The sequence below is a fragment of the Micromys minutus genome (genome assembly GCF_963924665.1).
Source record: "Micromys minutus genome assembly, chromosome: 8".
In the NCBI taxonomy this organism is placed as follows: Eukaryota; Metazoa; Chordata; class Mammalia; order Rodentia; family Muridae; genus Micromys; species Micromys minutus.
Genome location: NC_137977.1, coordinates 1,636,372 through 1,655,148, shown reverse-complemented (window position 1 = coordinate 1,655,148; position 18,777 = coordinate 1,636,372). Strand labels below are relative to the sequence as shown.

General features: G+C 47.4%; 1 protein-coding gene across 2 annotated transcripts in view; it reads left to right on the top strand.

Moving 5' to 3' along the window:
• The first annotated feature begins 891 nt into the window (after positions 1-891).
• Positions 892-18,777, top strand: part of OSBPL1A (oxysterol binding protein like 1A) — a 154,351-nt gene continuing 136,465 nt past the window's right edge. For both annotated transcript variants that reach the window (XM_080920072.1, XM_080920071.1), the window contains exons 1-4: positions 892-1,054; positions 4,626-4,748; positions 9,382-9,467; positions 10,099-10,173. In XM_080920072.1, the coding sequence (XP_080776198.1) occupies positions 4,628-4,748; positions 9,382-9,467; positions 10,099-10,173 (282 nt within the window). In that variant the 5' untranslated portion in view covers positions 892-1,054; positions 4,626-4,627. The remainder of the gene's footprint in view (positions 1,055-4,625; positions 4,749-9,381; positions 9,468-10,098; positions 10,174-18,777) is intronic.

Below are 18,777 nucleotides of genomic sequence, written 5' to 3'. Positions count from 1 at the left end.
CAGAACAGATTGCTCTTGTTCTCCAAAGACCTCATTGGTAAGGAGCTGTCGTATGTGGCAGCCACATGAGATGTGTCACACTCTAATGAGTCTAGTGAGCACCTTGCCCATAACTGGTTCTCAGTACAAGTTTCTGGAACTGAACAGACTTCAAGAACTACAGCCTTTTTAAAATTAAAAAATGATGCCTGTTGATTTTTCGCCACAATTATGTTTAAGTCCTTTTGTGAACTTTTGAAAGTTGAAATGTTAACAAACGTGAAATGTCCTGTTCTTTGAGTACATGTATAAATCTTTTAAAAAGATGCTATTATAAGTTTGAACCTTGGTGTTATAGACTATGTGCTAACTAACTCCTCTGGCTAGATGGGTCACACACACTATCAGAGATTATTTCGTGGAGAAGGAGTGGAGGCTAATTTGTAAAACCTTATTTCTATCCAACCTTTACTTATCCCTGGCTTACAATGATCACATCTGTCTGATGTGTTAAGGCTAGTCTCTGAAGTGTGAGAACAAAATGAGGTAGGTGTGGCTAATTTTATACGGGCCAATTAAGTTTACATGAGTCTAGTAGCAACTAAAGTAAAAAACTAAAATATAGCTTTGGACTTCCGGGTAATGTATCTGTTTCATAAGGACTCCTCACAGTATTAACTTAGTATTATTTTACGCAGAGCCTATGCTGGCCCCCCTCTCCATCCCCACCTCCCCCTACCCAGGTCTAGGCTTCAGCTACTTTCAGAGAAAGAAGAGGCTCCGCCCCTTGGCGGAGGCGGCCCGTTTGTCCTGGTCCCGCAGGAGGCGTGGTCTAGAGGGGCGTGGCCCCGCGAGCGGTCACGTGCTGGGCTCGGCGCCAACATTTCTGGTGTGCGCCGGCCGTACCGGGGCCCTCTTTGCTCCTGACCCGCGGGTCTTTGGGTTCCGCCTGGTTTCCCTTCGGGATTCCCGGGGCGTCCTCGTGAGAGCAGCCCGCGTGGGTGACGGCCGTCCAGTGGGCGCGGCCGGGCCTGTGGTGGAGGCCGTCTCCGGAGCGGGGTCCGAGAGCGAGCAGGTTAGTGTGGCTCCGGGTGGGGCGTGACGGGCCCTGGAGCCCTGGATTCTCGGCTGTGGCCCCCCGAGTTGCGGCCACTACGCGCTGCGCAAGTGCGAGCGACTTAGGAGCACGCGTCCCAACTTGTAGTTTCCTTGCAACACGAGGATTGATTGACAATGGAAGTCACGCGTCGTGCGTGAGACCATTGTCCCACGTTCCATCTGACCCGCTCTACAAATCCCAACGACGCCAAAAGGCCATTTAGCAAGCGAATGACTGCCCAGCACTCGACCGGGAAAGATGCGCTTAATCCATGGCCCTCAGGATCCGCAGGAGGCATAGAGCCGGATTTTCCTGCTTGGAGTTTATTAAGTAGGCTGCATTGTGAAAGCGTATGATAATAAGACAAAGCTGATTGAACGCTGCTCAATAGCTATTTGGTGTATGTAAGGCTGGGAGATAATGGAATTGAACTGGCTTTGCAATCACTGATGTCTTCCTGAAGTATTCATTCAGTCTCGGGAAAGATACATAGTGGATACTGTTTGGCAAAGTTTCACCTCTTCGCTTTTGGAAATCGTTGCCTACGTGAGGTCTGTCAGTGTTTACATGAGATTTTTTTTCCCCCATGAAACTTGGTTAGTATAAAACTTAACTCCCTTGGATGAAATTTTAAAGATCTGTAATTATGGATAGCTACAAAGTCCACGTTCTCTTGATACTATTTCAAAATTACTAAGGGAGTGTACAACCTACAGAGAAAGATGTCAGCAACATTTTGAAAGTTTATACTTTCCATTTTGCCCAGGCAAGGTAACAGAGTGAGCGTTAACTGCCAGAGATGACGCAGATTATCTGAAATAGTTGTTCAGTAGTCTCGTACATCAACAGGAATGGGTGGCAGTTGGCTAATCTCTGTCCTGGAGGCTGCTCATTTTTGTAGATATTAATTCTAGGAGTTTGTAGTAGCTGCCTGTGAAGAGCCAGACAGCATTTCATTAAAAAAAAAAAAATCCCCTTCTCCTGTATTCACTTAAATGGAAATGGTACTGTCACAGAAGGAACAACTGTAAAAGACTTGTCATTTTATTTCGAGGGGTTGTATGATGCAGTGTCTATTAAATTACAGATTTTCTCTTGCTGATTTTACATAGGGCTGTGTGATCATAGTGTTTTCCAGTTGGAGCTCTGTTGTGGTAACTGGTTTTATTTTCAGGCTGAGGTCTTATTAGCTCAGGCTGACATTGGCCTGCCATCATTCTAAGTGCTGGGATCAGGTGAGTACTTCACTGACTTGGAGACAGCCTCATACACATTGACATAAGGAGCTGACATCATCAGCTTCTCAGAAAACAAGTCAGTAGAACACAGAAATTATGCGGACAGGACCAGGACTAGCTTATGAAACCTTTGACTTGGTTAGAACTTCGTTAGTTCTCTTGAACTGGTCTGCTTGCAGCCAGAATTTCATTGATGGCATTGGAAATTCTTTGAAGCCCTTGGGAAAAGCACATGGGTTTTTGTGGTATAGCAATTTTTAATGATGTTTTAGAAAGGATTGGGGAGATGGCTCAGTTTGTGAAGTAGTTGGTGTTGTGTGGACCTAAGTTTGGCAGATCCCCAGAATGTATGTAAAGCGTGACACACGTTAGTCTATAATCCCAAAACTGCTACAGTATCAGAGACAGGGACAGGGGAGTCCCTGGAAGTGTGGACTGTGGTGAACAGGAGACCCTAACTCAAACAAGCCAGGCAGAAGGCCAGGAGAGACACTGGAAGTTGTCGTATGACCTCATATAAGTGCTGTGTGCACATTTGGACACATGAGAGTGCCACACAAATATCCTACACACAGAGATGAGAAAAAGATGTGTCACACACTCTGCACAGGACATATTTATGAATTCAGGTGTCATGTCCTTTATCTGAAATGGTCTTGATCACTAGACTGGTGAGGTTTTCCTCACATGGTTTCTAACCCAGTACTGAACTGGTGCTGTCATTATTAAGGATCTGTGGGAAGGCCTGGTGTAAGAACTAGGTGATTTACTAGGTTACTCCGTTTGCGTTTTCTCATTCATTAGCCCTGGAGCAGGAACTTGCCATAGTAGACAGTGAACACAGCCTTAAGTGTACACTTCCCATCATGTGCCACTGGAAGAAAACCACAAAGTCTCTGCTTACTTTCCCTTTACAAGTGACGCCAGCTTCTAGTCCTAACCACTCAGGAGGCAGGAGCAGCGGATCCACTGTGCTCAGGAACTGCAAGACCCGTTCTCCTTAAAGCTTCTCTTTAAAGAGAAATTTCTACAGTGTATAAACCACGATGCATCAATATCATATGATACTAATTCCACTTTCAAGATAATTATGAGATAAAGTGAGAAAAATTGAAATTTATTTTGTCTAAGGCTCAAAAGTGTTTATGAAAAATAAAACTTCCTCGTTAGTACTTTTATTGTTAGAATATTAATCTAGTTTGACACCCTCTGCAGACTCGGCTGTTTTGGAACACTAGCTGACAGTTCTTGGAATTTTCATTGCAGGTGCGGGAAGGCTCTCGTTGATAGAAATGCAGTGCAGCACGTAAAGCCGAGCCCTGTCCTAAAGGGAGGCTATATTACTTACTTAATGTTCCTCAGGCCTTGACGCTTTCCAACTGAATTTAGATAGAACGATGGCTGCCCAGTGACGAGGCATTATTTTCTGTAAGGCACTCAAGTGTGTAAGCTGTGCCTTTCACAGACAGAAGATGGTTTGTAAAGTGTCATGTGACACAAGAGTGTAGTCAGCTCTGTTTTTTTCTCTTTCAGAAGAAGGACGCTCATTATCAGGGTACAGACTCACTGGGGGCCAGAGGAGGACGTTTCCTAAGTGAAAAGCCAAGCAGCTTTGTCTTTAGCTAACACCACTAGAGAGGGCTTCCCAAAGCAGAGCTGAGAGATTGCCACCTTCCTTACATTGCCTTGTTTTACTTAAAATTCAGATTTCTTTTTCTTCAGTGTTCCCATGGGCTCAGTGAGCAAAATCCATGGCTTTTCCATCTAAGACATTGGCCTGACATTTTGAATTAGATTGCAGCATTTAACCCTCCATTGGGGTTCTAGCTTGTGATGGTGCCTCTGTCATCCCCTCAGTAAATAACTTAAATTCTCAAGGACAAAATCAGTGTTTAGCTAGGAAACACAGCATGGGGACAAAGTCCCATTAGCAGCTGACTACTTTGGAATACAGAGTGAAACAGTTTTCTTCCTTCCTTCTTTCTTTTTCTTAAGATTTATTTATCTATTTTATATATGTGAGGACACTGACACTGTCTTCAGACATACCAGAAGAGGGCATAAGATTCCATTACAGATGGTTGTGAGCCACCATGTGGTTGTTGGGAATTGAACTCAGGATATTAAGTGTTATCATCTAGGGTTCTTATGTCCTTTTCTCTAATTTTCTTTTAGCCCTGAAAAACAAATTCCTTTTGTCTTCCATGAACTACAGATAAAATGATTCTTCTCCCTTCCTGTACTAGCAGGTAACAGCTGGGAGCGTGCCATGCTGCTGGATGAGAACTCTCCTTTGCTCTTTAATCTAGAAATGAACACAGAAGCAGAACAGCAGCTTCTCCATCATGCCAGAAATGGCAATGCTGAAGAGGTGCGAAGGCTGCTGGAAGCCACAGCTCGGGCTGAAGTGGTTGCTGACATCGACTGTAAAGGTGGGTCCCAATGCTTCACAAGCCTCAGATGTGTTTAATCTGATCTTGCCCATGATAAATCTCACTCCCCTTCCCTTGGAAGGACTCCCCACAGTATTGTGTGAAATAAGATTATAGCCGTGTACCCAATAAGGTAGAGAGTTGAGATCCGTCTTTAGAACTTTACAAGTTATGAGATGAGCTGGGTGTGCATTCCCTGATAACGTCTTTTTTCTTAGCAACACTGCAGGTGAGCCAGCAGGTTTGCGTGGCTGCTGTGTGCCCAGCAGATAAAGTGCTGTGATCTCCTTGAGAGAGACTGACAAACTGTCAGCCGTCATTGAGATTAGCTCTCTAGATTAGCAGGCCAGGCTAGTCTCCGCTACAGAACAGGTGCTGGGGTGCGGAAGCTCCACGCCTCCGCAGAGGACGGTTTATAACTAAAGAGTAATTTCTTAGAAATGGACTCAGGGTGATAAGTGAAGGACTGTGTCACTTAACTAGATGAAGACAGACAAGAAAAGTTAAAACTAATATGAGACATACTTTTGGCTGGGGACATCTTAGTGTGACTCCTGTGATCAGGAGGTTCCATAGTGGCTGTCAGGCATCTGGAGAGCCAGGGAAGTCATAGCTGTGGTCCAAAGGACACGGAAGTGTCCACTTTTGCCTTTCTCTGGCTATAACTCTTTCTGCATGCATGTGTGTCTGAGTCTCCATGCATTTGTCTGTCTACCTCTCTGCCTGACCATCCACCACTGAGCTGGAGTCCTGGGCACAGCGTCTGCTTTAATGCAATAGAGGATAAGATAGGTGGCCGGCTGGGGATGCTTTCCCATTGTCTGTGACATGGCTTGCCTGGTTTTTGTGGCTTCTGAATTTAATCTCACTGGGCTTATGATCAGAAAGTATATATTATGTACATCTATTATCCACCCATTTCTACAGCTCCTCTGTCTCTGTGTGACCCTTATGGAAGAGCAGGAGATGGAAATGGGCTTTTGAAGTCAAAGGTGTGGAAACAAACTAGTGGAAAGGCTGGGAGAGAAGGAGACCCCAGACAACAGAGCTTCTGAAGGAAGTCCTGTCGGTTGCATCATAATGGGGGATTTCGGTTGGCTGCCATGATGCAGTCAGCAGGCTCACAGTGGCTGTCCCATTCTGGACAGACCAGGAGCATGGCGGCTGCTCCTTCTAGGAGACTGAATGCCGTAGGAGTCAATTTGGTGCTGACAGCTTGGAGGTTTCCTAGACTGCCGCTGGACTTCAGTGTACACTGAAGCTAGAAGCTGGGTTCTGATATTAGTGAAGGGTTGCAGCAGCAGGGTAGATGAACTTACCAGCAGGAAAGAAGGCATTCAGGCAAAAAGCAAATAATAATAATAATAAATTTCTTCAACCACCTTTTATCTGGAAGGTGCCTCTCATATTTGGGGTGAGTCTTTCCAGTTCAGGTAACCTGAGCAGGAAGACCTTTTACAAGAGTGCCCAATGACTTGCTTTTTAGTTGATTACAGGTTCAGTCAAGTTTGACAACTAAAAGTGACTACGGAAGATATTCCAAAGACTTGAGGGGCCAGAATGCAGGACTGGCAGTTGAACAGTGTGTCACTGGATTTAGTGACAGCATTTTTGATGACAGTTGAGGACAGTGTTAATGTCAAGGTAGGAGATAGGCTCAGGCAGCAGCAGGCAGTAGATTCTGCGGTGCTTTCACGTTTCTTCAGCATTGACTATAGCCGTCTGCGACAGAGGTGATGGTGAAAATGCCATTAGGGCTCCGTTCCAGAGTTGGTTGGAATGAGTAAGGGAAGAGGGTGTGTGGTTACTGTCAGAGTGTTGGTTGGTTTTGGCTGGTTAGAGAGATGGTAGAGGCTACTTGTTCCTTCCTGTGAGAAATTGAAGGGGAGAAAGTGAGGCTAGGGAGGGGAGGCTCAGAGGAACCAGAAGGGCTGAGGTCTGAGAGGGTGACCAGGCTCAGCCCTGCAGGGTGGGTGTGATCTAAGAGGGTGACCAGGCTCAGCCCTGCGGGGTGGGTGTGATCTAAGAGGGTGACCAGGCTCAGCCCTGCGGGGTGGGTGTGATCTAAGAGGGTGACCAGGCTCAGCCCTGCGGGGTGGGCGTGATCTAAGAGGGTGACCAGGCTCAGCCCTGCGGGGTGGGTGTGGTTAAGGAGTGGGTGGGAGATGGCGTTGTGGGTGGGGTTGTTGCTAGGAAGGTCTAGGAGTTCTGTGAAAGCTTCTGGTTTTGATGTGGTGCTGAAAGGCGGAGTCATTGTTAGCAGTGTACGAGTTGTCAGTAATTATAGAGGGGAGGAGAGGCTCCTCAGCCAGACATCGTAAGGACAGCAAGCCAAAGTGAGGGGCTTGATTCTGTGGTGCTTTCACGTTTCTTCAGCATTGACTATAGCCGTCTGCGACAGAGATGATGGTGAAAATGCCGTTAGGGCTCCGTGCCAGAGTTGGTGAAGGGGAGATGGGAACCATTTATATGTGCAAGTGATGAAAGACTGAAGCCTGACCTGCATGGACACGTGAGGGCTGGAGTTTATGGGAATGGCTTGCTTTCTTTTACAAAAAGAATTATTTTTATGTACATCAGTGGTTTTGACTGCATGAGTATCTGTAAGAGGTGTCGGAGCCCCTGGAACAGAGTTACAGACAGGTGTGAGCTGCCATGTGGGTGCTGGGACTTGAACCTGTGTTTTCTGGAAGAGCAGCCAGTGGCTCTTAATTGTTGAGTCATCTCTTCAGCCCTGAGAATGGCTTTCTATGAACTGGTCCAGGTCTTGGCTGACAGTGGCTACCTGACATTGAGCAATGATGGAGCGGCTGCGGGTGTAGCTCACTTGGTCCAGTGGTTGTCTAGCATGCACAATACCCTAGAATACCCTAGGTTCTACCCACAGCCTCTGTGAACAGAGCCTGCCGCTGCACACCCATCAGCACGTGGAGATGGAAGCCGGGGATGCATAAGATCTGTTTGAGAAAAGGCAGGAGAACACTGCTAGGATTGCCCAGGGGAAGCTGCCGCCTCTGACAGCCAGAGTTGCTTCCTAGGACTGATGTGATGGAAGGAGAGAACTGACTTCTCAAGTTGTCCTCCGTTTTCTACATGTGTGCCATGGCAGATACATACACACACACATGCACGCATGCACGTACATAGACACATGCATACACACACACACACACACACACACACACACACGCACAGACATTCACACATGCACACACAGGCATGAACATAAGCATGCATACATACAGATACAGACACATACACATGTACACACATAGACACACACACGAAAACATGCACACAGGCAGCACACACACATGCACACATACATACTTGTACACAGTAAATTAATGAAATAAAACAGATCTGAGGTGGAGTGAGAAACAGCTTAGGGAACTTGGATGGCCAGGACATCCCTTAGGATGGTGGCAGAATGTAATATAGAGGACTGTGCTGGCAACATTACGGTTTTCTGGGAGGCTTAGCAGGCAGAAAGGAAAGGATTTTCTGGAGTTGTGGCTCAAAGAAGGGCTTTGTAACGTGAATGGAAAATTTCTTGACCAGGGCCCTGAGCAGACTTTTGTTGCAGGGGATTAACACATGGCTTGTACCTGGCGAGGGGCTGTGGCTGTTGAGTCTGCATGTGAGGAAGCTAGGGTTATTATGGGAGCAGTTAGGGTTTGCTAAGAACGGAAGACAGAAGGCGTGGTCAGTGAAGTAACCGAGGAGTTCCATAGGGCTCTTGGGAAAGAAACAGATGCAGCAGTTGGTAAATGGTGACAGCACAGCCCTTGGGCAGCTGAGTTTCACATAGGTGGGTTGAGAGACCCATTAGGCTGTTGTAGACAGCAGCTGTAGCTGAAGATTGTGTGGGTTCAGAACTAGAAATCAGGGAGCCGCAGTGCATGGCGACTGGTCTCAGCTCTGCTAGATCCTCTAGCTGCTGCGCTTTGGGAATTTGTCAGGGCCATTGTGTCTGCAGCCTGGGCTAGAAGTCCAGTAAGCTTGTGGAGTTATCTCAGTTTTAAGCCCAGTAGATGTCCTTTATCTCTCTTGCCTAATGGAATTATACAGCCTTCATTTCTGTTGCTTGTGTTAATACCTCTCCTCAGCATTGCTGTTTGGATCTGATATCTCAGTGCTTTTAACCTTGGTTCTGGGTTTCTAGCTGCACTCTGGTAACCCAATCTTCTCATTAACTGATTGTATCTGAAGTCAGAGATTCTCTTGTAAGTCATTGTCTGGGGTGAGCTGTGTGGCAGCTGCTGCAGGACACTAGCCGTTGCCACTGCAGGGCTCTGCACCACCTCCAGCTCCCCGCCCACTGCTCTAGTGGTACGGGGTTTGAGGAACGGATGGCGAGATGAACACAGACTGGCCTCTTAGAGCCGACGGGCTGAGATCGGTACTCGGGATGCAGCCTTGCATGGATGCTCTCTCTTGAAAGATGGACATGGTGAGTAACAGGTGACATCTGGTCTGGTCCCGTGGGACCCAGTTCACTGCAGCAGTTCTTACAGTGGTACGGTGTACTGTGTCTCATCAGCGGTAGGAGAGCTATAGGCCAGGCACTTGCTAGAAAGAAATCTATTGAAAACTATCTAATAACTAAAGATACCTTTTCCCCTGTTTTTAGGAAGAAGTAAGTCTAACTTGGGCTGGACACCTCTTCATCTGGCATGCTATTTTGGACACAAACAAGTGGTCCAGGATCTGTTGAAGGTCTCTTTATAGCTTTTTAAATGACTGTAATTCTGGGGGAATCATTGGATGAAGGTCTGAAAACACTGGGCCACAGCAGCAGCACATCCTCAGACACTTAGTTCTTCTTTGCCAACTACATTGGCTGCTTAAAATGTTAAAGTAGAGATGTGGGTGAAGAGAGTTTTCAGTTTTGCAAGTATGATAGTCACAGAAAAGAAGGGAAGCACATCGTAAATAATGAGTCACTAGCGCCCGTGCCCCGGAGAAGACTTACTGAGGACCAAGGCCTCTCGCCTCTCCTGGTAACTTCACACAGGGATATTTGTGAGGTTGGGTTACAGCGTGTACTTAATCTGTGCACTTAAGCTGTGACATCTTCAGTGTGAGCACTTAGCTATTGATGGTGGAAGAGAAGCTTTAGGCCCGGAGTCAGTGCTTCAGGCCGTCTGCCTCGGCTAGGACAGTCTGTTCTGCTAACCCGCATGTCACCTGTCGGGACCCTTCACTCCAGCTGTGGATTGACTTTACTTTTCATGGCAACAAGCACTGTTAAGTTATTTCCCCTTTAAAGCATTTAGGAATTCTTTGGGTTTTGTGTGTGTGTACTTACTAACGTGTGGACGCCATTTAAAGTTTTCATGTTTACTAGGCTGGTGCAAAGGTGAACATGTTAAATGACATGGGGGACACGCCGCTGCATCGGGCCGCCTTCACGGGACGAAAGGTGAAAGACCTTCTATTCTTTGGTTTGCAAGTGAGATGGTTGGGAGAGCAGTCGCTGCTGTCTGGGCGGTCCTTCCCACTGTCCACTCCTGGGAACCTCAAGAATGCCTGGAAGTGATTTGGTCAGAAGGGCTTACTGGTCAGACTTGCACTGAGCTTAGCTGTGCTGTTCGGGGTTGAACATGCTCTGCCTCCCAGCTTCTCCCCCACTTCTCCCAACCCCACTTCACCTTCTCATCCCCTAAAAGCAAAGTCTGGTGTGAACTGTCTCAGTTTGCCTTGGGGACATATACATTGCAGTGATTTATGGCACATTTGCACAGCTGTATGGCCACCACATGACCAGTTTTGGAACATCCTGTCACTCCACCGAGTTTCTTGGGTCCTCTGTATATTCTCTCCCTGTGCCTGTCCCAACTCCCAGGTTACCGTTTGATCCTGTCTAGTTGCCTTTTCCAGATGTTTCTCTAAAGGGAAACACTTGTACCACAGTGAGGTCATCTGTACTGCAGCAAGCACCAATAGCACGTGTACAAGTGTGTGCACAGGTGTATGGGGCGTGAAGCCAGAGCAAGACTTCCGAGTGCCGTTCCGTCATCCGGTTCCTTATTCCTTTGAAGTAGGGCCTTTCACTGACCCCAGAGATACCGTGACAGCCAGCAAGGCCCTGCAGTCAGTCCTCTTGTTTCTGTCCTCATGGTGCTGGAATGACAGGCTTGGATGCAGTGGTGCCTGACTTTACGTGGCTTTGAACTGAGGTCTTCGTGCTTACACAGCAGATTCTGTTTCCCGCTGAGCCACTTCCCTAGCTGCTCTGCTACATTTAAAAATACATACTGTAATATTCCGAGTGTTTTCCTAGCACCGCATGGCCTGTCAGCCAGTGTCTAGGCAGCAGCAGGCTCGGACTCAGTCTTCCAGGCTTCCGCTTTGGGTGTGAGTCTAGGTTGGGCAGTGTTTAGACTTCAGCCCTCTCTCCCTTTGCTTCCCCTGACAGGCCCACTCTTATGTCTCCTGCATAGGGAGGACAGTGTGGTCCCTAGTACCCGGGACTGTATGGGAAGATACCTGCTCTCTGCAGGTTCTTTTATTTCTAGACTCTCTGTTAGGGCAAATGACAGAACAGCCCAGTGCTTACGTGGTAAGCGTCAAAGATGTAATCTTTGATATGTATGAATATGTTTGGTTTCAAAATTGTGTGTGGAATTGAGATTGCTATTCAGCTGACTGAAAGACGGGCTTTGCAATCCCAGGAGTCCTTAAAACTAGGAGAGGGAGAGACGGAGAAGAGGAGCTGATTCAGAGAGAAATTTGTCTAGTTAGACACTATGCTTCTGCCTTGCAGACTGTAGGAAGCAGTCGTGAGCCAAGGAGTGTTGACGGCATTGAGAAGCTAGAGCAGCTGGGGAACAGATTCCCAGCAGATTCTGGACAGAGCTCTGCTGCTTTGACTTCATCCAGTAAGCTGTGTTTCAGAACTAATAAGGTGTGGGACTGTAGGGTTAGCTTGTGTTTTAAAGCTCCACGTTTGTGCTAGCTAACACAGCAATAGAAAGCTAATTCTCTGTTGGGGAAAGCAGCCTGTGGGTTTATTTCCTACTGAGATTGCTTTATACAAACGACAGTGGTTTTGTATCTGTCCTGGTGGACACCCAGGACCGTGGCGTGGCTTCACATGGGTAGTTTTGTTCAGTGCAGCCTCTTTGCAGGATGACTATTCCCTGGGCTTCTAGTGGACACTGAAAACAGGCAGACGTCACTCATCTCAAATCTTCAGAATTCTCTATTCTAAAGGAAGTGGTCTGGCAGGCTCTGCTTCCTGTGGCCACACTGTTTATGGGCTTTTGCCACTGAGGGAACATGTCACATGGCGCCACAGTTCCATCCTTCTGGTGGTGTTTGTGTGGGTCACCAGCCACTCCCGGCATGTCGGGGCGTTCTGAATGAATCCCTTCTTGCCTGTTGAATCATAAGCTGATACTTGTAAACCAGCTGTGAAACCCTAACTACAGCCGAGACAGGCGCCTCCCTTTTTAACACACAACGGACGTGTGATCCTTGCTGAGCCTTAGGTGTGACTTATGGATTCTCTTTATGGCCCTGGACTTCTCATCTTTTTCTAGAAAGTCAGGGCATTCTGTTTCAACTTCTTTCCCTCCTGATTTCTGAAGTGACTCTCCCCGACTTCCTGACTCTTTGCTGCTGGCAGGAAGCTCTCCTTTGCCAGGTCTCTCTGACCCAGTTCAGGATTCCCACTCAGCTTCTGTGAGAGCCACTGCTGTGTATATATCAAGCCTCCAGTGAGGCTTTGCCAGTGTTGCTCCAAAGGAATCAGTACATTTCATGTTGTCCTGCATGAATGTGGTGCAAATCTCAGTGCCCATCCCAGTCTCAGAGCCGTCAGTTCATTGTCTATGCTCTGCTGTTCACACTTTGGGCATTTCTACTATTTTCTTAAACTCTTAAGTATGTGACCATAATAAATTGAACCTTAGTCTAAAAATCCAACTATGATCAGGTAACATTTAGTTAAAATAAATGGCTAAATTATGTTCAAATATTAAGCTTATGTGTGTAATAATTAAGTATAATTAGATTAGATAAAAATTTAATTTCTAATTGTGCTCACAAATCTACAAATTTATCATCTTTTATCATGTATATAATTTTAAATATCTTATAAACTTTAAATTAAATGATTTTGAATAAAATAATTGAGTTGTGAAAAAAAGCACCTCAACTGTAATTTTTTTTTTTTTTTTTTTTTTTAAATCCTTGTGCTCTGAAATAAATTCAGCTGCCAAAACTGAAGGAGTGCATGTTTGTCCTTTTTTGGTACGTTAGCGACCCCTACTGTCCTGTGCTTGAATCCGCATAACAAGGACTGCGTGATCTGTGTGGCATTTGTTCCTGCCCATTTCTCAGAGGCGTTTATCATTGCACTTTCATACAGCTTGTACAATAGCGGTACAATAAGTGTGGGAAATATCTGGATTGTGACACTGACCTTTATATGTAATGGAACTCAATACATTTAAAATGAATGCTTTCCACATACTGTCCCTTAGGAGTTGAATATCCTAACAGGCAGAGTGACCTGTGATCTGTGTATGTGAGAGCTCCCCTGTGCCTGAGACATGTCACACACCTCCAGAAACCGTGTTGTTCCTCTCCTCCGTGGCCGGCTGTCTGTAAACGGATACGGGCGCGTTGCCTTTTGCTCCTGGGAAGTAGCTGAGGTGCAGATTGGTACAAAGCAGCTCTGGCCCGTGGAGTCACTCCTGTGGAAGGGCAGGGGTGTCAGGAATGGACAGCCGGCTGCTGTGGGGCGCCCTGGGAAGAGCAGCGCCTTACTGTACAGCTCCGCCCTGCTAGGTACGGGGACCCCCGCCCCGCCCCGCTCCGGAGACGAGACCCTAGCTGCTGCTGCTACAGCCTCCCAGCCACTCCCCAAACCTGCAGTCACAGATCTTAATCCTCCAGGGGACCTTGGCAGTGAGTCAAAGCTTGTCCCACAGCCCGCCTTTGTCTAGCTTAGCTTAGGTTTGCTTCTTCATCCATTTGTGGGGGCAGCAACTTCAGGAGCGGCTGAGAGAAGGCTGCTGGGTCATGGCTCCTCGGGATGCCCAACCGAAGCAGCTCCTGGTGGCCGGATTCTACCTTTCCTGACTGGTTTCCTGGGGAGGGACTGAAGTTCTCTTCCGTGGACTACCCTTGCCTGCTCTCATTGGACGATGGTGCGTGCCGTAATCCTATCCCTGAGGAAGCAGAGGTCAGGAATTTGAGGCCAGTTAGGACTACATGAGGCAGGAGGCTGCCGGGGCTTTTGTGTAGTGTGGACACCTCCTCTAGGTCTGGGTTCTTCCAGACGGTCAGGTTCAATCTTTATGGTGACAGTTCTCTGCGCGCTAGTGCACGAGTGTTGGGAACTGAATCCGAGTCCCACATGCTAGCCAGGTGTTCTGGACTGTTTCCAGATACTTGCTGTTTAATTTTTTCCTCATTTATTTATCTGTATGTGTGTGTGAGGCAGATGTACCCGAGCCTCAGCACACATGGGCAACTTGCAGAAGTGGCTTTCTCTTTCTACCGCGGAGTCCTGGTAGGAGCAGGGCGTCAGACTTGGCTAAGATCCCATCGTGCCAGTCTGCTATTTGCTCTTGAGGAAATATCCTGGCATCAGCCACTGGCCTGAGAAAAATGACTGCTATGGCAAAGGGCCCTTGATTCTCCTAGGATTTGCCCCAGCTCTTAGTTGGTGGGGTGGACTGCTGCGAGGCTGCATAGATCCCGGGGCCGAGGCAGAGCTGTGAAGGTATACTGCTGTCTGCGTGGTGCAGGCCGCCCTGGATCTTTGTCCCGATGGGCGTAGGAAAGAATAGGTTTTCCCGTATCAGTTGCCGTGTCCCACGTGTAAAGTGTCCCTTCCTCCAGCCAGCAGCACGTGAGACAGAGTAGCTGTCGCTGAGCCTGATTGTCTTTGGCTGAGTTTGTGGAAGTCCCCGGTGTTCTCTACTTTGCATTTGGTGTCCATGATTGTGGCGGACGGTGAGTGAAGTGGAACTGTGGTAGGAAGTGTCGTCAACGCACCCTTCACGTGATTCCTCATCCCTTCACGATGTCAGCATCCAGTGGCTGTTGGTCTGTAAACTGCTGTGTGACAGGACTTTTCCTGGGGAGACAGTATACATGTCTTCTTTCCGGATAGGGAGTCCACCACAGACCAAAGTACATACACCACCAAAATCCAACTTGACAAAGCAATGACATTTATTGGGGTTCCCTACAGAAGCAGAAATGACCCAAACAGCTACATCAGTCACTGAAGCCCAGTCAAGTGTGGGTGGCAGCTCACAAAACTGGGCCCCTGGCACACGGTGTGCAGGCTGCAGGCAGCTCAGCAGGTTGTAGAGCGTCCTTTCTAAGTGACTGGTCTAAACCTCTTCCAGGAAGCTCAGCTAATACCTGCTCTCAGAGTCCGCTTTGCAGTTGTCGGGTAGGGACTCAGCTTTTAGTCTTTCCATTGACAGAGAAGGGGCTAGTGAATCTGGTCAGTTTCGGGGACCGTTTTGAGTTCTTTACCTTCCGGTTTATAGAGCGTCTGTGGGATGGAATGTTTTATCTTGGAGGAGACCGTTAGCCACCCACCACATGCTGGTGACCACACAGAGACTTGAACATGCTGCACAGCGTGTGCTGACAGATCCCGCCCTCTCTCCTAACTTAAAGATGGCACTACCTCTGCCGTTCTTTTCTACAAACGGCATGGCTTTGGTTTGCTCTGGCTAAGGCTGGCAGAAGGCAGCTTTAAAGCCATGGAAACAACAACCAATTTGCACCAATTTTCCACAGAGGGGCTGGAGGAAGGCCACCTGGTCATGTTTGGGGACCCAGTGCACAGTGAGCCCAAGCAGGCTGGGGTGATATTTCCTTTCCTCAGTCAGCTCAGACCCTGTATGTAACAGTCAGTGCTGTGTTGGATGGTCCTCTTTCCTAAGAATACAGTAACTTCCGAAAGTCACCATTTTGGGAACAGCCTAGGAGCAGTGTAAGATTTTAACTTACAGATTTTGCCTTCTCCTTTAGTGAATCGTTGATTAAATAGTCCAAAGTTGACTCAGTTCCAGAAACTGGCTCAGGTAGCATTGTGTCGTACACTTCCAGCTTCTAATCATCGCCCATCGGTTGTCGTCGACAGCAATTGAGCCGTTCAAAGACAGGCCTCTGAGTATGGACAAATGATCGAAATGGCAAGATTTTTCATTTGCCACACATGCAAGTAGGTGAGCGGACTGGATTGGATAAAGTGCAGAGGCTAGAAAATGCATGAGGTCGTCACGTGTCAGGAGTCCCGAGGGCTGTACTGGAGGGAATTGTGGGTAAGAAGTACACAGGCCCCACCGAGGAGCTCACTGATGTGTGCGCACCATGTGGTCTGGCCTCTGGGGGAGGTTGCTACGTGAGTTCCCTGATTGCAGTGGGAAGCAGTGTTCCGAGCATCTGTGGTCAGATCTGACCAAGTGGATGACGTGAGGGTCCAGCAGACGGGTCCGAGTCAGGGCTGGGACTGCGAGTTAGTGACACACAGTGGCCTTCTAAGGCCAGGGGTAAGTGGAGATAGCAGAGGTAGCCTCTAGGCAAGTGTTTTGTCGTGAAATTCTTTATCTCACTGTGTTGGGTGCTGGGATCAACCCTAGAGCATCACACACCCTGGGCAAAGCCTTCCATTGAACCACACCCCAGTACCCCTGAGCCTCATCTGTCCTAGCCCTGCCACTGACCCGATTCCTATACTCTCGGTGGGTAGAATGCTACCTGTCACTGCCTGTTCCTTCTTACAGTAGTGAGTGGACCCTGAAAGACCCAGTTAACTGAGGAAACAGGCTTTGCCAGTTTTACATGATGGAACTTTGTCTGAGTCAGCATCCACATTCATTAACTCTTCCTTACTGTGTGTGTGGACACATTTAATTTGAAGTGCCACCTAATATTAAGATGCTTTAGAATGAAAAACTGGTGTCCCTGCAGCTGTCCCCCGTGGTTCATGTCAAGAACATAGGGTTTCTCAAGTTTTTAAACCTTGTTTTGTTGATAAGTAAAGTACTTACATTACTGATTCTTGTTTTTCTTCTTAAATGTTAGATTTCTATTTACTTGTTTCTGACAGATAAGAATTTTTAAAAAACTGTTTGTTTTATGTTATGAATGTTTTACTGTCTGTGGAGGTCAGAAGAGGGCGTTGGATCCCCTGAAGTTACAGGTTGTTGTAAGCCAGCACATGGTGCTGTGAACACCAGTCCTCTGCAAGAGCAGCAGGTGCTCTAAACCCCTCAGCCGTCTCTCCAGCCCCAAATAACAGTTTATGTGTATTTTACTTTACAAGCTGATGTGTATACACTGTATCTTGATCATAGCCTTTCCTCAGCAACCTAACATTTTCTTTGCATTTCCCAACATATTGGCCACCTCCCTCCTTCTCTTCCTATCTGTATCTGTATCATCATCTCCTCTTCATCGTCATCACCATCACCACCACCATCATCACCATCACCATCATCACCACCACCATCATCAACATCATCATCACCACCACCATCATCAACATCATCATCACCATCATCACCATCATCACCACCACCATCATCATCACCATCACCACCACCATCATCACCATCATCACCATCATCATCATCATCACCATCATCACCACCACCGTCATCATCACCATCATCATCACCATCGCCACCACCACCATCATCACCACCACCATCATCACCATCATCACCATCATTATCACCATCATCACCACCACCATCATCATCATCATCACCACCACCATGATCACCATCATCACCATCATCATCATCATCACCATCGCCACCATCACCATCATCTCTCCCTCCTCCTCCAATTTCAATTACTGCTGCCTGTCTAAGCATGGGTGACTAACCAGCATCCAGATTCCTGAGGAAAAATGACTCCTTTCTTCAGCATGTTTTTGTCTCTTAATTTCATTCTGCCTTAATCCCCGCCTAGGCCTCCTTCCTTTCTCATTCTCTTAATCTGTAACTGGACATACATTGTTCTGACCTTACCAAATTTAGCCGATCAGAGTCCTGTGTATGTTTTCTTTGTTACGTAATTCGTGTTTTTGGACTTAATGCTTTCTTGACTATTCTTCACCAGTTCTGTATCATTACCTAATGGGCATCAACATCGTTGTAAGCACGCGGGACTCTCGCCGTGGCCTGTGGAACGCTCCTCCTAGCCCAGGGCATCAACATCGTCGTAAGCACGCGGGACTCTCGCCGTGGCCTGTGGAGTGCCCCTCCTAGCCTAGCCTCCAATCCTCTGTCCCCGTGTCCCCTGCTTGTCAGTCTGCAGCTGCAGTTACTCTGTCCTGAGGTGGAATTCGCATTTCCTGGGCCCCCAGTTGTCTTAAGCACAGTTATCCAGGGAAAAGCAGCCTGACACACCAGCATTTTAAGAATTAACATATCTGAAAACAATTTTTTCCATTTTCTTGAGTGCTAGTTTGGGAATCACCTGTCGGAATTTGGAAGGCTTTGGTCACTGTCTTTAGCTATTGGTGGTGGGGATAAGTCTAGAGTTGTGATTTGTGGTTAATTCCTGCGCTGTCTAATCTCTGGAAGTGTTCCAGATGCCGTTACGTTGGGGAGAGACTTCAATAATATGGCTCCCATTGCCGTTCTTCCCATGTGAAAGTCAGTCAGTCCAGGGCAGGAGGCGCGCCCTGGGGACTTTGTCTTCTGGTGTGGCTCAGACTGCATCATCTGGTATGAGAACCAGAAAATTCCGGAATCATGTTAGAGGAAGCAAAAAAAGGTACAAGAACAATAGCATCTCTCTCCGGAGAGTCCTGAGTTCTCACAGGATACTCGCGCCTGTCCTCTCGGCTAGAACACTGACCTGACCGTCCTTGCTACAAGCAGGCCTTTGGGTTTAGGTGGCACATGTTCAGCTGAAATGCTACTGGCAATGTGGTGATCTTTCCTTGACACAATGCACAAGACTGTTCTGCTTACCTTCAGGCTTCAAATCTGCATTCATTTTGTTGCTTAAGTAGATTATCATTAAGATTTAG